General features: G+C 36.1%; 1 protein-coding gene across 1 annotated transcript; it reads right to left on the bottom strand.

Annotated features, from left to right (window-relative positions):
* Window positions 1-1,954: 1,954 nt before the first annotated feature.
* On the bottom strand, window positions 1,955-5,992 carry LOC18022287. Its single transcript, XM_006405171.2, has 6 exons — window positions 5,982-5,992; window positions 5,764-5,821; window positions 3,899-5,668; window positions 3,423-3,543; window positions 2,809-2,868; window positions 1,955-2,539 (listed from the first exon to the last, which is right to left on the bottom strand). Exons 3-6 carry the CDS (start codon window positions 5,602-5,604, stop codon window positions 1,955-1,957), a joined length of 2,472 nt encoding a protein of 823 aa, XP_006405234.2. The 5' UTR covers window positions 5,605-5,668; window positions 5,764-5,821; window positions 5,982-5,992.
* Between the last annotated feature and the right edge of the window lie 9,301 nt (window positions 5,993-15,293).

Raw genomic sequence — 15,293 nt, 5'->3', positions numbered from 1 at the left:
ATTAGATTTTATCGATAGATTATATATATATATATATCATTTGTGAGTAATTATCGATTTTAATTTTTCCTTTTAAAAAAAGATTTATTCAAATTTCTAATTTAGTATAAATAAATAAAAAACAATAAAAATATAATAAACATATAATAAATAAATTATTTTTAAAATTCTAACATTTGATTTACTAAACATTTGTAGTCCGCACACAGTACTGGTACATTAGCTAGTTAAGTGGGTAAGTTTGACCACTTTTTACACAGTGTTCATCAAAGAAAATAACATTTTACCCTTTCATTTTTTCAAACTATTTATTTTTCATTTATTTTCTCTCTCTCTCTTCTTTTCCGATAAACCATCTCTCTCTAAAACTGTTGACCTACGATAAAGATGGCGGAGCAGAGGACTAGGTTTGCTCTGTTACTCTGCTTATCGCTCATCTCTTCTTCCTTCTCATCAGGGGTCGTTATCGTTGGGATTATTGGTGGTGAAGTTGGGCAAACATATCATTTAAGGGAGGTAAAGGGTGGAGACTTCGGAGGAGTTAACCCATATCTAGCTTCACCCGAGAAATTATGATCATGGTACTATTATTTTATTCTCGTCAATTGATGATGTTCGATTTCTATTGAAAAAATTGATCTTCCACAAACCACGTGGTAATTAAAATACAACTTAGAGGGTGATTAGTTAATGCCTAATTTTATAGATAATTAGTTAGTTACATCTTATTTTTTTCCTACTATTTATGAACATAACTAATAATTACAATTATACTTGTAATACTAAAAATTGTATATTAAATACAACCAGTGTTATTATCACTATTCAATTTTTATCACGTTAAATCTATTAAATATTATTGTTAACATCTTATAAGTAACATATATTATTGTTAGCCTGTTACAAATTTGTTAACACGTTAACTATTATTCAGATTTTTAATATATTAGGATGTTACATGTATGTATCAATAACTCATGTAAAATATTAACTCATACTTTTTAAATTATTTTTTCATATTTTATATGATATGATAACTTAATTAAAATGATAACCAAGCGGTTAACACATAATATGTGAATTTATTGTGATACTATATTAGATATCTTGTTAATCAAATAGTTAACTGTCGAGTGAACAGAGTTATTGATATCAGATGATATCCTAATGCCAGAATAAAAAAAATAAATCTGAGCAATGATGTTTTTTAGTTAATCTAAAATAAGAAGAATAATTATGGTGTATTTTTTTCTTTATTACTATCTTAAAATTTAAACTATCTGTGATATTCACTTAGTTTAATGGTCAACTGTGTATTTTAACTACATCAGAAATATTCAAAATAGTACTAATTTACCAACTAGTTATTAGAATAATACATCAATTTTTTGGAAAGATTGTCAAAACAGTATTTTACAAAAAAAAAAAAAAACTTGAAAGATTTAGAGTTTGGTTGTTTAGGGTCTACGGCTTAGTTTTAAGGGTTTAGATTTTTTTTTTATAAAAAAAATTGGGAGATTTTTGTAACCAGAAAAGGAAAGGTTTGCACCCCCCTCCCCCCCAAAAAAAAAATCATAATAATTAGGTCACCATGTCGACTCACCAATTTCAGATACATAATGACCTGTCCACAAAAAAAAAGAAATATTTAATGAACTAAATAAAAAGTTTCCCCGATACAAAGTTGATTTTGTAACACTTTTGTCCTTTTATCGCCACTTTTCTTCTTATTTTCTTTGTTCCATTGTGAAAGTGATGGAAGAAAATAGTGAAAACGCTACCGCACAAGAGTAACAAGTTACTGGGCCTTGCAAACCCATCCTCAAAAATGCAAAATTCAACGATTTGATAGAAAAGAAAAACCACTCAATTTTGATGAGAATTTATGCTAGTGCCTGCTACAGAAAACAAAAACAAAATTTTAAAAACTGAAACACCAAAAAAAAAAAAAAAATTAATATCCTCCACCTCCAGCCTGATGAAGCCACCACTCGCTACGTGGTCTAACCATCGAGCCACCGTTAACATAATTATGCCCAAGAGTTGGGTTTTGCTGAGGGTGTACATTTTCGTCATTACTATAACCTTGGTTCCACAATGGTTCAGATTTTCCATATTTGTGAATTAGCTCTCTTACAGAATCAGAGCGGCTTGTCCGATTCATGACAACATCTCCACCAGAAATATAGTTAAATTCAGGCAAGTCATCATCATCATCCCGAGCCATAGCCAATGGACCAAACCCCGGTGGCACATCACCACCATCGTCTTGGTTGATCTGTCGCATGTTACTGTAACGAGAAATTTTAAGTGTGTTCTTGTGAGAGTTAGATATTGGTGGTTTTTTTAATAGTGGTCTTCTCCATACAACAACACCTATAAGAGCATCATCATCTAAAGAAAAATCTAGTTGGTTTTTGGGAACAATCTTGTTTAGGATTTCCACGGTTTTGCCACGGGCTGGGCAAAGGTAAAGCTCAACTCCTGAAGCCGGTTCAGCGTAACCCACCCTCTCATCTTTACAGTACGAATCCACCACCTGTATAGTAACAATACCAGATTTCTCAAAATTATTATCAACGAGGACAATAACAGAACCAATACAGCGATTTAGAAATGTTCAAGCCGGGTTAGGTTTGGAATTTCAGTCTATGAATAACATTAGCCATGTTCAAAACTATTTACTATGGATTGATTTTACATAATTTCAAATAAAGTTTTTGATTGGGTTATTGACCCATTTTAACCAATATTTAGGATTTTGTTCGGCCAGTTCGGCTTATCCAGCCTAACTACCAAAGCCCATACCTCAGAAAAGTTTTCTTGTTCCGTCTTGAAGCACTCTTCTTTGCAGACTAAACACATGACCTGTAACACAAAAGCAAGGTTTATATATAAAGACACCTGATAGATACCGAGAACGAGGTCTTAGATATGTTGGAGTATCGAGGCCTATTCATGAAATTGCAATCGTTCTAGTGAAAGTAGTTTTTGTAAGTCCATTTATCTCTATTGTGATTCATGCGATATGTATTTTTCCCCAACATTCACAAATTCCTATCAGCCTTTATACTTCTCATCTCCTTCTTTCCTTAATACTTCTCTTTTAGATGCTCGGATTACAAAAACAATATGATCAAATGGAGTCAAACAAACAGTGGAGACTCGGGCTAATAGCTTTTGCAGCGGCTAAACTCGTGACAATTATCAAACACAACATAAACTTCTAGTTTAATAAAACAAACAGAATTCTATAGATGTGTTTATAATTATCACGAGCTTACACATTCTGTGTTTTTTCCCCTGCAAAAGCTATTAACCAAGCAGACAATATTCCATGAATGTGTAGCAAGCAATGAATGTGCAACGAGAAGAGTCAGGATATAAACAGTGAAATCAAAGATAAAGGTGTAAAATAATACCATTACAGCACGGCTCCTGGAATTTGGGAGCTCTCGAACAAACTTCTCAAATGCATCTAATCTGACTCTACCCTTGATCTCAAGCAACATAGGCCACTCTTTTGTATTAGTCTTTTCGCCACTGCCAGGAATAAAAATCATGTTAGCAAATGTGGTATCAGTTAGTGTACAAACTTTGACATAAATTAATTGTCCTATGATGCGAATGAGATACTATATGGATGGCACAAACGCAAAGATAAGCTTATAAATTCAGAAGAGTTTGTAACTGGATTAGTCTTTTTCCATTCAAAATATCTTCCATGCAGCTGATAGACACTGGAATAGTCAAAAAAAGGGAAGAAAACATATAAAGTCTTTGTCCAATAATCAAAAAGAAAGTTTTTAATATATGCAAACTCAAAACTGGAAATATAGACAGAATACGATATGCTGAATGAGGTTTGCTACCACTCATGGAACCATTGATTACAAACCTTTTCAGAATGCCGATGACAGAGCTCACAGAAGAAACACTCAACTGGAGTGCACCTTCCCATACACGCTCGCCCGCAGGTAAGTTAACAGTAGTGATTTCAGATTTCAAATCAGAATAAGGCTTTGACGATACTATGACATCATCCTCAGCCTTAAGCGGTGATGCCTCAGCCTTGACTGGTGATGTACCAAGAATGAGATTAGCACTTTCTTCAGGTGATGTCAAAATTAGAACCGCTTTTGCATCATTATTATGTGAAACAGCAGGTCTTTTCTCAGTATCTGAAGACGAAGAGTCAGATGGAGATACTGAATCCATGGATGACATGAATTCATCAAGAGAGACAACTGGAGGAAGAGATCCAGTGGCAGCCTGCATCTCATCATCTAGTGCGACTCCGTTAATTGGCGCAGTGCTGTTCAAATCATTCTCGACTCCAAGTGTTTTAGTTATAGAGGCGGTTTTCTTCTTAATATTCTTTGGTCGAGACCAGTTAAGCAAACTCGATCCAACAGAGACCTCCATAGAGCCACTCTCCATTGGTTCAAGTTCCACTTGGAACTCTCCTTTGTGTGTTTTCCTTACCAGGCTTCTGATATCTACTTCTGTGTCCTGCAAAACAACCATTTGAGCCATCTCTTCTGCTTTTGCTTGTCGCCATTCTGCCAATTCCTTTGAAGCAAGTTCTTCAGCTGACATGGAACACAATCTCTCTGCTGGAATCTCCCCAAACCTAACCTTTTCCCTGAGTTTAGGATTATTCTTGTCTTTCAAATTGAATAAGAGAGACCTTCCTTTCTCTTTATATTTCTTATTCACACCACCAAATAGCTTAAAGAGTTCTGCTTCTATTTTAAATGCCAAAACTTGTGGATCCAGTAACAATTTATCCTTGGATCTTTCCTGGCTCTCATCATTAGCTATTGCTCCAATCATTTCATTTTGACAATTTTCTGTTAACTCTATATCTGACTCGAGAGCCCAAGAGAGGTCATTCCCTTGCAAAAGATCATCTTTTGTAAAGACATTGTCACTATATGAAACACTGTCTTCCTGAAAAGGTTTTACAGCCTGAGGTTCTTGTGCAATAAATTCTTTAGCATCACTTGACTTGTTGTCAGTCAAAATCTCCGGTAACACTGTCTCTACAGAGCCACCTCCCTCAGGACTAAGATCACTTAAGGTCAGCTTTGCTGTGCTCCGATTAGATACCATCGCATCAGCTCCAGAAGCTGCTGACACTGGCTCATAAACATGACTTTCGAGAAGATTAGTTACTGTCTCACAATGTATCCTTTTCGACTCCTTGGCATCTTCCATTTGGCACTGTACCATTGCCAGTGCACCTGCCAACGATTCTCTCATTTTAGACCTCACGGATTCAGATGATTCGTTCTGAGGCTTCAGCGGCAGCGATCTCGGTGAAACCTGTTTCCTCGCTGCAGTTTGCTTCCCGGGTGGTTTATTACAAGAAAAAGATGCAGGCAAAAACTGTGTCTTAGGGGAAACAGAAGATAACTTCACCGGCATAGGTACCATCCGTTTATTTTGCACAGACAACAATTCAGGAGAAGCAGTCACACTGTACAAAGGCTGCATCGGTGATTTCCGCTTACCTTGTAACTGAGTTGCATCCATGTGAACTGGAATAGACCCCTCAGATCCTACAGTGGCACCACGAGACACAGATGATGCTTGCATCATTACATTACAATCCTGCCTCCCAGAGATCTGACTTCTTACTGGCAATGAAGGTGCTTCTTGATATCTACAGATTGGTTGTGTCAACAATCTCGCTTCCGGTTTAGAAGTAGGGACATTGCTACATGGACCAATTTGCATACTTGCCAGTGTACTACTTACAGAAAATGGCTGATGCAAGAGATTGTTGGACATAGCAATGTAAGACAAAAAGAGAAGGCTGCAAAATGGGAATGAGATTCGGATTCTGTAGTCAGAACAAATACAAGAACATGAATTCAAGTTTCGGAATAAACATATTATTGATTGCCATTGGAAGGTAGCATCAATGGTTCATCGGGAGCGATTATAAGAAAACTAAAAATCGGAAGATTGATTACCTGATCGGCGATGAAGGAAGTAGAGAGATTAGACTTGGCGATTAGAAGAGAGATCTCTCTCAAAGGCTGAGCATGACTGTAATGTACTAATCCAAGAGCAAACGAGTGGGCCGTGTTACAGACTTTGTAGTGGAGAAGAAAACCCTAAAAGGCACTGGTTGGTTCGGTTTGGTTCGATTCAGATTATTTGATTTTCAAAATTTATAGGTTTTAGATCTCAAAATTTTAATATCAGTTCGGTTTAGGTTGGTTTTAAATAATCTGATTTGGTTGGTGTTCGATTCGGTTTTGAACAAAAAAATTATAAGTAAATGCTTTTTTTATTTATTGCAGTTATATCAAGAAATAATTATAGTAAAAGTCATTATTTTATGTCTTTCTTATTACAAGAAAAGAAACTTCTTGCTATTTGTCACTAACACACTTTGTGTATGCAAGAAGTATCCTTAATTGGAAATTTATCTTTGTTTAAAGATTTATCGTTTTTTACCGGTTGTTGTAATTTCTTTCATTTGGTATCTTCTTCACCAAAACTTTAGCTGTGTTTCTGGTGAACACTAGCAGATCTTGTTCCCATCGGAAAATACTATATCGATCATCTCTCTCTCTCGGTTTTTTATCTGCTTCTCTCTAGATAAAATTCTTAGTCGCAGTTTTAAATTCCCATCAGAAGCCTCATCTTTTCGATATAACAGACAAGAGTTTTCTGGGTTTCTGTCGTTTTAGATTTTTTCATTTCCACTTTGTAATTAGTTATTATTTACATAATCTCCTTCTATTGGAGCATCTTCGACGAATTGTGTTGTTTCAGGAACTTTCGGACAGACTGGATTTCTCTCGTTTTATGATTTTCGCATTTTCTGTTTGTAATTCGTTATTATTTGCATAATCTCACTCCATTGTAGTATATTCGGCGAACTATGTGTCTTTTGTTCACACATTTAATGATTCTTATTGTCATAAACTTGGTCTAGTGGAGCACTCATTAACTTCTGCTACAGATTCAGAAGAAAAGTTGAAATGGGACAACCGCTTACCGTCTCAGTTGTTTGCGACTGACCGTTTCCCAATTAACCGTATTAACGTTTACTCCAAGCCAGACATCCTTATTTTTCTCCATGACGTTTTGAGGGATACGCCAGAGTTCTAGACTATTAGAAACTCTTGTTTTGGTTATTTATTTGACCTTCCTGAATCTCGGTGTCCAATCTCGTGCAAGCTCATCCACGCACTCCCTACCAGGCAAGTGGTTAGCAAAAAAAAATTAAAATATGGATGGTTTTCAGTGGACAGCCATTTTGTTTTGGATTGAAGGAGTTTGGCCATATAACTGGCTTGCCATATGGCGAGTTCCCTGAAGATTACGAGCCAGACTATCAGCCACCCAACGAGGTTGCTCCGAATGCTTACTGGAGGGAGCTTATAGGAACATATCCCAAAACCACATTGGCTAACATTGGGTGCATTCTAAAAACCCAGCCTGATATGACCAATAGCAGAAAGCTATGTTTAGCCTTCCTCCTAATCGTTGATGGTGTTCTGGTTGCAAATACTCAAGTTCATAAACCCACCCCAAAATATGTCCGCATGTTGGAGGACCTTGACGGATTCCTGAGCTTTCTTTAGGGTAGAGAATCTTTCCTCAAAACAATTGCATGTATGCGCTCGAAAAAAAAAGTGCCAAGTAAAGTCGATGACCCAGTAGTTGTTTTCTGGCAATTAATGTGCCAATCTACTTTCCGGATGCAAGGTTTCCCACTTCCTTTGCAGCTTGTTGCTTTTGAAGCCATCCCCACTCTCCCCTTGAAGTTACCGAAAGACAGTACACAGCCCACACTACTGGATTGGCGTGGTGTTAAACTTCGCAAAAATAACTCTCTCCACATCTATGATGTGCTTGACGTCGAGTTTGGAGACAATGTAAGTCATCCCACCTTGTCAATCTACCACATTATCCCTAAGATTCTCTGCATTTAGTAACACCATCTTCTTTTTTCACGCCTTCAAAAACTTGTTGTTAATCCACTCATCCATGTCGAGACACCTGATGTGTTGGATGAGAAGAATGGAATGACGAGATAAGAGACAGGAAAATCAGTTACTTGGAAGACCTCGTAAACAAATATCATTCTTTTAGCAAGGCCATCTGGCCAGGAGGAGACACTTCAGAGCCCTTGTCCCACCATATTCCGACCCCAGTGAAAGGGGTACACAGGCGACACATTGTAGACCGTAAAAAGCGACAGTTTCAACCTCACACCCCCCCAAAACTACGTATTCGGAAAAAAGAACACAAAACATGTTAGTCGGCGAAAACAGAAAACTATGGACGAGGTTCTCATTCCACCATCTGTAGAAGTTGAAAATCAGAACCAATGGCTACTTGCTCAGGTCCAGCAGTTGTGTGCACATGTTCAAAAGCTTGAAGATAAGCCTAGATCCAAGAGCACACCCGTTTTGGGAGATTGTCTTCTCAACGTTTCAGTTCAGTCAAACCGAAAAGCAAACGACAGAAAAAACAGCAGTCCCCCATATGCTCAACGTCTCATGCACCTTGTTCATCTCTCATTATTCATCTAACAGAAGATATCTCCACACCAGACAATACTGATTCCAGCCAACAGTTTCACACCCCTGTTCATAAGGTACATAAATGGCCCTATTGTACAAATTATTTTTAATGTCCTTGTCGACATTAGCAAAAGAAATCCTCCGGTTTGGCCAATCCATGATGGCTCTGGCAGTTGCTAGAAAAGACCATCCAAGAATGATCGGATGTGAATCATCTTTGGTCTTGACAATGTAAAAATCGAGAGGTATAATGCAGTCTCCAATCCTCAAGGAAATGTCATAAGCTTCTAGTTTTGGTGTTACACTGGATTCATCAGCTAGGCTGATCCTTGTGCTAGTCCTGCGCAGATGCTTAATACTAAGCCTCAAAGCAGTTGCTTTGGACATCATGTTGAGACAAGCTCCAGAATCACAAAGAACATGGTTAAATCTTTCACCTCTAATAGAACAAGAGATGAATTGACCTTGATCTTCGAGTTTGTGCAGTGTTCAAACTGGCTCTTCATCTTTGGTGTTGGTGAATGTTTCAAACGCTGAGTAGTATTCACCCTAAGAAGCTGCAGAATCAAAACACAGGTATGAGTCTATGTATGGCATCTGAATCCTCTTTTGTGTCAGATCCTCTTGGCTTGTGGAGTTTGTTGCATTCTCATCACATCCTATGATCATCTCGCATGGAACATGTGGAATGTGTTCTTCTGGGTCTGGATCAATAGCTGGAATTTGATTCCTCTGTCCCAAATTGCTTTCTCAGATGCTATAGGCGGAGAAAGGGTCAGAGAAGGCTCAGAACTTGTTGTAAGTTTCAGAGGCAAGGTTGAAAGACAGTCCCCCGCGATAGAAGGTCCTGCAACCGCGGTGAAGGAGATTTTTGGCCGCGGTCGGGTGAGGTGTACCATCTGCCACAGATGGCGTCTGCACCGAGTTTGCTCCTCTATCTTTCTCAAGGATGGGATCCTCTTCACTGTTATCCTTTGGCGTTTCATCGGGTGGCTCCTCGGCTTCTTTCATGCCTACACCTGGACTCATATTTTCCTTCTCTTCACGATCTTCAGAGGATTTTATAAGAAAACCTCTAGCTGAATCATACTTGGAGATCTGATCGCCTTGAATTCAAGTTTGCTGAGACAGTACTCAATCTTTTGAAGTTCTTCATCTGTCTTCTCTCTATACCAAAAGGAAAATTCTCCAACCTCCTTGATCTCTTGCTTTGATTCGGCAATGTCACTAGAGTTCTGAATGATATCATAGTCTTGTCTTGTCTGTTCTCTTGCGACCTGCTCTATCATCCCGACAAATGTATGTGGAACTTTCTGAGTTTGTTCTTCCAAGGTTTTGACATGTCCACATAGATAGAATCGGATTTTTATCATTTTTATGGATCACTTTTAATGTCTTTTGCAAATTTTTTCAATCAGTTGTCAATTTTTTATAAGTGATTTCTATGTTTTGGAGGTTTAAAAGACTTTTCAGGAAACTTGGACTTTTGAAGTGCATTTTGGAGCAAAATTACATTTTTGGATCAATTCAGGCCGTCAGAAGTTTGGTAACCAATGAAGATGTTTTCAGAGTCTGATCATACCCAAATTTGGCGACATTGTAGACAACTAGATTTCCATTGCATTTGGAATCAATGTAATCCAACGGTTAGATGTCCAAATATCATCAATACACTGAAGTTAAATCAACACAGTCTGGAAAGATGAAGTAGATATCACCCGCAGCCAAAGCATCTTGCACTGCAGCCCAGCCTCTCTCACCTGCGGTGGACTTAATTCTGAGCCTCAGAAGCCCAACCTAGCCTCTTTCATGCTTTAGAGAGAGTACTTCATTTTATTTTTAGGTTTTAATTTTATGCTTTTGTAGAAGACTTTCTCGCCAAACCTGTCTTCAATAAGAGAAGCTTTTTTTCATCCTTTATCTTTTTACTTTACTGCTTTTTATTTCAAAACCAACGATGATGTTAAGCTCAGCTATGTCTGAGTAGTTACCTTGTTAGGTAAAAAGGCCATCGAAAGGGACTCCATAATCAATAACATCTAGGTTTTGTTAGACTAAGGATTTATTATTTTACATGACTCTCCCATTCATCTTGTTTTTAATGATGTATGCTGGATTGATCACCCACTGTTCGATCTAAGGTTTAATCAGAGCCACGAGAGTGATGTATCAGATTGCCTGAACTGGATCTTATGGATGTAATTGTCGTAGGAGACGAAAGCTACCTACGGAGGGGGTGTAAGCCAAAATAAGTTTCGATCAAGATTGCATGATCACTTTTGCGGCAAGAGACGAAAGCTACTTGTCGAGTTAGAGTAATTAGATGATTATGGTGACGAGAGTTGGCTAATCTTCTAAGTATCTATTCTAATTCCAGAGTCATAGAAAATCCTTATCTAGATTCCTTATGTTATAGATCATGAACCCTAGAGATAAACCCTAAATCCAGCGCTGTTTTGCTATTATTTTTCAACCGATTTCTTTCAAATTTTTATTTCCATGCTTAGTTTATTAAAATTAGTGACAACCAAAAACCATTTTAATCTGATTAGATCTAGAATTTTCTTTAGTATCAGTTAGGAGTCTTCAACATACAAATTTCTGTGAATTCGATCCTTAAGTACTACTGTGTTTGTTGTGCACTTACAGCCTGTTTAGAGTAAAATTTGTAATTTCCCACTGCACCTACATCACCAAGTGTTTGCTAATCTTCAAATTTTCCTCCTGCTAGCTCAGGAATTGAAGAGGGAGATGTTGAGCATATGATCTAGAGTAGACTACAGGTGATTCATAGGGGTCATCATGGTAATGGGCAGGCTCACGGCACCTGTATGGTGAGTAATTCGGATTAGAGTCCCGAACCATTAAGTAGTAGTCGCGAACATACTGCTCTTCTTGGCGTCTGGTGGCTTGAAGAGTGTTGTAGAAACCTTCCTCATAGTAGAGATTTCGGTCCATAGGGTTCACTGCTTCAAAACCTGAAACAGAGAACCAAAAATGAAAATCAGTAGAAAATGGTGTTCTATAGTCGATTTACTAACCTTTTTAGGGGTTTTCAGATAAAAAAATGCTTGCCTTTCCTGGCAACGGCGCCAAAAACTTGATGTGGTGTGAGTGTGGGAGGTAGTTTTACCCTAAAAAAAACAATTAAAGTCGCAAGTGCACAGCTAATTGATTGTAGTACTTAGGGATCGAATCCACATGGAATAAGGATCTTTTCTGCAAAAACATTTGAAAGAGATTGAAGTAAGAAAGTCTAGAACTAATCGATATTAAAAGGGGATTTGGTGTCACTAAAAACGTAAATTCCAAAATAAACAGAAAAAGAAAAATCAATTAAAAACTAAAAATGACCTAATGCTAAGACTTAAGAAAAATTGGAAAGTAAAAGTGACCTAATGTAAAAACCTTGAATGAAAATCGCTGTAAGACTCATAAAACGAGGCGCTGGGTTTTCGAGGATTCTCTCTGGGGTATGAACGATTCAAAACATTGCTAAAAATAATATAAAAGATCCTAGCTAAAATGCTTAGAACTCGAGCACGAAGCTATGACTACATCACTCTCGTCATCATAACCAACTGTCATCCAAGACCCTGACCAGTAGCTTTCGTATCTGGCCCTGGTCACAGATGTACACAATCTTACACTAGACTCATCTACATTCACAATTCACCTATGGCAGAATTGCTCTTCTCAAACTAGATTTGGCCCCTAATAAAAATTCTTGCAACACTACGAACATAAATCAGATTATAGTTTACGACGCTACTCCTATGCATTAAAAATAAGTTGAGAAGAAAAATTCTAGAATTCAACTTAATAGCTCATGCAATCTTCATCAAGCATATGATCCCCATCGAAAATTCTCTTAAACCCAACAAATAAACTACTCAGACATGATTAAAGAAAACCAAAACACTGTATTGAAAATTGTATTAAAATCAATATTGAAGAAGAAACAAAAAGGGTTCAAGAGATAGATCTTTATCTCTCTAAACCTAAAGCAAGCTAAAATAACTCTAACAAAGTATAAAACATATGGCACACAATAACACACGGCCTAGGGTTCTTAAAACAAGTATTTATAAGTTTTCAAGTCATTTTTGGACGTCACTTAGGGTTTTCTTCAAAGAGATAAATCGAATGGGCTTGAAATTGGGCTTCTTGGGTCTGAATGTTGATTCTCCGCGATCAGAGGGTGGGCGACCGTGGGAAACCAAGCGCTGGTCACGGTCAGGAAGACTGTCCTGCTGATTGATTAGAAGTCTTTCTCCTTGTGTAACTTTTGATTGAACCATTGGATAGTTCTGATGTCAAATGTGCTGGAAAGCTAGCTGTTCCATCTATAAGGTCTTCAAATTTAAGTTGGATCAGAAGGTGAGAAGATCTTCACTTGAAGGTGAACTTCTGACAGTTTGACTCTGAACTGAAAATCTGGTCTTCTATCCATTTTGCAAAACTTTTACCTAAATTTCCTGAAAAGAGTCGGAAAACTACAAATACTAGAAAATCATAAAAAGAAAACACTTAAAAAAAATAAAAAACATAAGAATTTTTTTTTAAAACGATCCATAAAAGTGGTGACGGTGTTATCAGAAATCAAGTTGCCCGAGGCAAATTAAAGATGCTTGAGCGAACCTTCACCAAGACACCAACCGTCCAACCGGTAGTTGTGTAACCCATACCAATTAGATGATTTATAATTCTTTTTCGACTCTAAAATACTCAAAATACTCAAAATACAACCCCCACTGTCTTATTCAGAATTGTTATAGCTGTGCCGCTTCAGTATATGATACAAAGCCCATACTTGCTACCAGAGGCGGACCCATGTGCAATGATTGACACAATATAATTTCTTTTTTTTTTTACCAATTTTTTTTTTGTTTCTTTATCAAATTTAACTGCCAAAATTTTTAGGCCATTATAAACTTAGCCCATGCACGATGTGGATACACATATATCGATTTTTGAGAGAGCCTATTAATTAAATTTAACTAAAGCCCACTGGCTCCACTCACTTTTAATTAAGCTTTTTGTACGTAATTAAAAGAAAAGTTGTCCCACATTGGTATTTTGTGGACATAACTAAGTTTTGGTAACCCTATATATACCTTTTTTATTCATAAAATAAAATACAATAACTGATATTATTAAGAGTCCTATATCGATAAGATTTGAGCGTAACTAAATCTTTTTAATACATAATTCTTATTCTTCATTGAATAAGTCTACTGTTTAAAGAAAAAAAGATGTTCAAAATAAATTTATGGAATAATTTTTTATTCCAATATTTTGTTGTTTTTTTTTAGTTTTATAAAGTAAATAGTTTGTTTATTTATTAAAAAATTTTAGGATATGAAAGATCGCAAAATGATTTTGTAGTGTAGAATAATTTTGTAAGATTTTTTATATTTTAATAAAAACTTATTATTATTATTATAATTATGTTTTGACCCTTATTAAAAAAAAATTATGGGTCCGCTTGCTACAGAATTCTGTGGCACAACGTGTAAGTGTGTGTGACAATGGTGTGCTTTCTGAAAGGAACGTTTTCCACAATTCAGCCTCTAACCACATCTAGAGTGCTTTTTGTAGCTCCAAGATTCTTGATACTCGTGTTTTTATAAGGAACGATTTTCACTGTTCAGTCTTTCAAAAAATCAATAGCACTTTTCGCAGCTCTATATATCTTGATACCCATCGTTTCCATTACCAGCAATCAACACACAATCCAACGCAACTAAACTCCAAACAAATCTCAACCAATGAAATTTGATCCAACCATCAACAATCAAAGAAATTAAACATATAACAAGATCAATTCGATAACAAAAAAGGTATGTAAGAGAAACCCACACCCACAACATGATATAACGCCGTTGAAAACAACTAGGAATGGAAGTGTCTCTTCACGAACCAATCATAAACTCAATTTTAAGAGCTCCTTAATTTACCTTAATTTGCTTAAATACCATAAAAAAATCTGGAAGAGAGTTATATTATTGTCTCTCAATATTACAAATAAGTTTAAAAAAGAAAAGAAAAAACTATTACAATTGTGCCTCTTAACTATATAAATACAATCTTACAATAAAAATACTTTAAACCCTAGAGATAAATGAAAGTAGAAATAAATAATTAACATAAATAATGTAAATTTAAATAAAAAAGAAATTAAAAATATATGAAGCATAATTAATATAACTAAGTGTTTAGCCCGCAGGCAGAAATGTTTCATCAAATAATCACATTAGTTGGATGATTAAATTTATTATCGAACATATATTACTAAACCGAACACAAATATAACAACAATGTAGAACATGTGATCAACAAAAAACATAAAAAATACTAACCAATAATATTTATTTGCGGAAACTAAGAAGACCAAGAAGACCAATAATTATACCAAACCATATTGATTAAAATAAAACAAAGACAGATTTAAAAAATATTATAAAACACTTTTTTATATACAACATTCATAGTCTTGTTTAATGACATTATTTTTCTGGATGTAATCAAAATCTTAAGTCATTTCTTTATCATTATCCTAGAAACAACAACATAAAACTAACATATCATAATCTTATATAAAAATCAAGTAGAAGAAAGCGACACTTTTCTGCCAGCATTTCAAACAGAGTTTGTACCAGCTTAATATTCTTAAATTCCATATATCATATTTTGTTTTAGCATACATCACTATGTTTTGAGGGCCATTAACATCTTCTC

Source organism: Eutrema salsugineum, unplaced genomic scaffold (genome assembly GCF_000478725.1).
Source record: "Eutrema salsugineum unplaced genomic scaffold, Eutsalg1_0 scaffold_15, whole genome shotgun sequence".
NCBI lineage: Eukaryota > Viridiplantae > Streptophyta > Magnoliopsida > Brassicales > Brassicaceae > Eutrema > Eutrema salsugineum.
Note: the sequence above shows the minus strand (reverse complement) of the source record. Positions and strands in the feature narration are given on the sequence as shown.

What these genes read in the sequence shown, in the direction of transcription:
- LOC18022287 (XM_006405171.2), bottom strand. Translation starts at nt 5,604, where the DNA reads ATGATGCAAGCATCATCTGTGTCTCGTGGTGCCACTGTAGGATCTGAG. An exon ending in CCAGGAGCCGTGCTGTAATG is followed by an intron (nt 2,869 to 3,422) that starts GTATTATTTTAC and finishes TTTGTGTTACAG; the next exon opens with GTCATGTGTTTAGTCTGCAA. An exon ending in AACAAGAAAACTTTTCTGAG is followed by an intron (nt 2,540 to 2,808) that starts GTATGGGCTTTG and finishes GTTACTATACAG; the next exon opens with GTGGTGGATTCGTACTGTAA.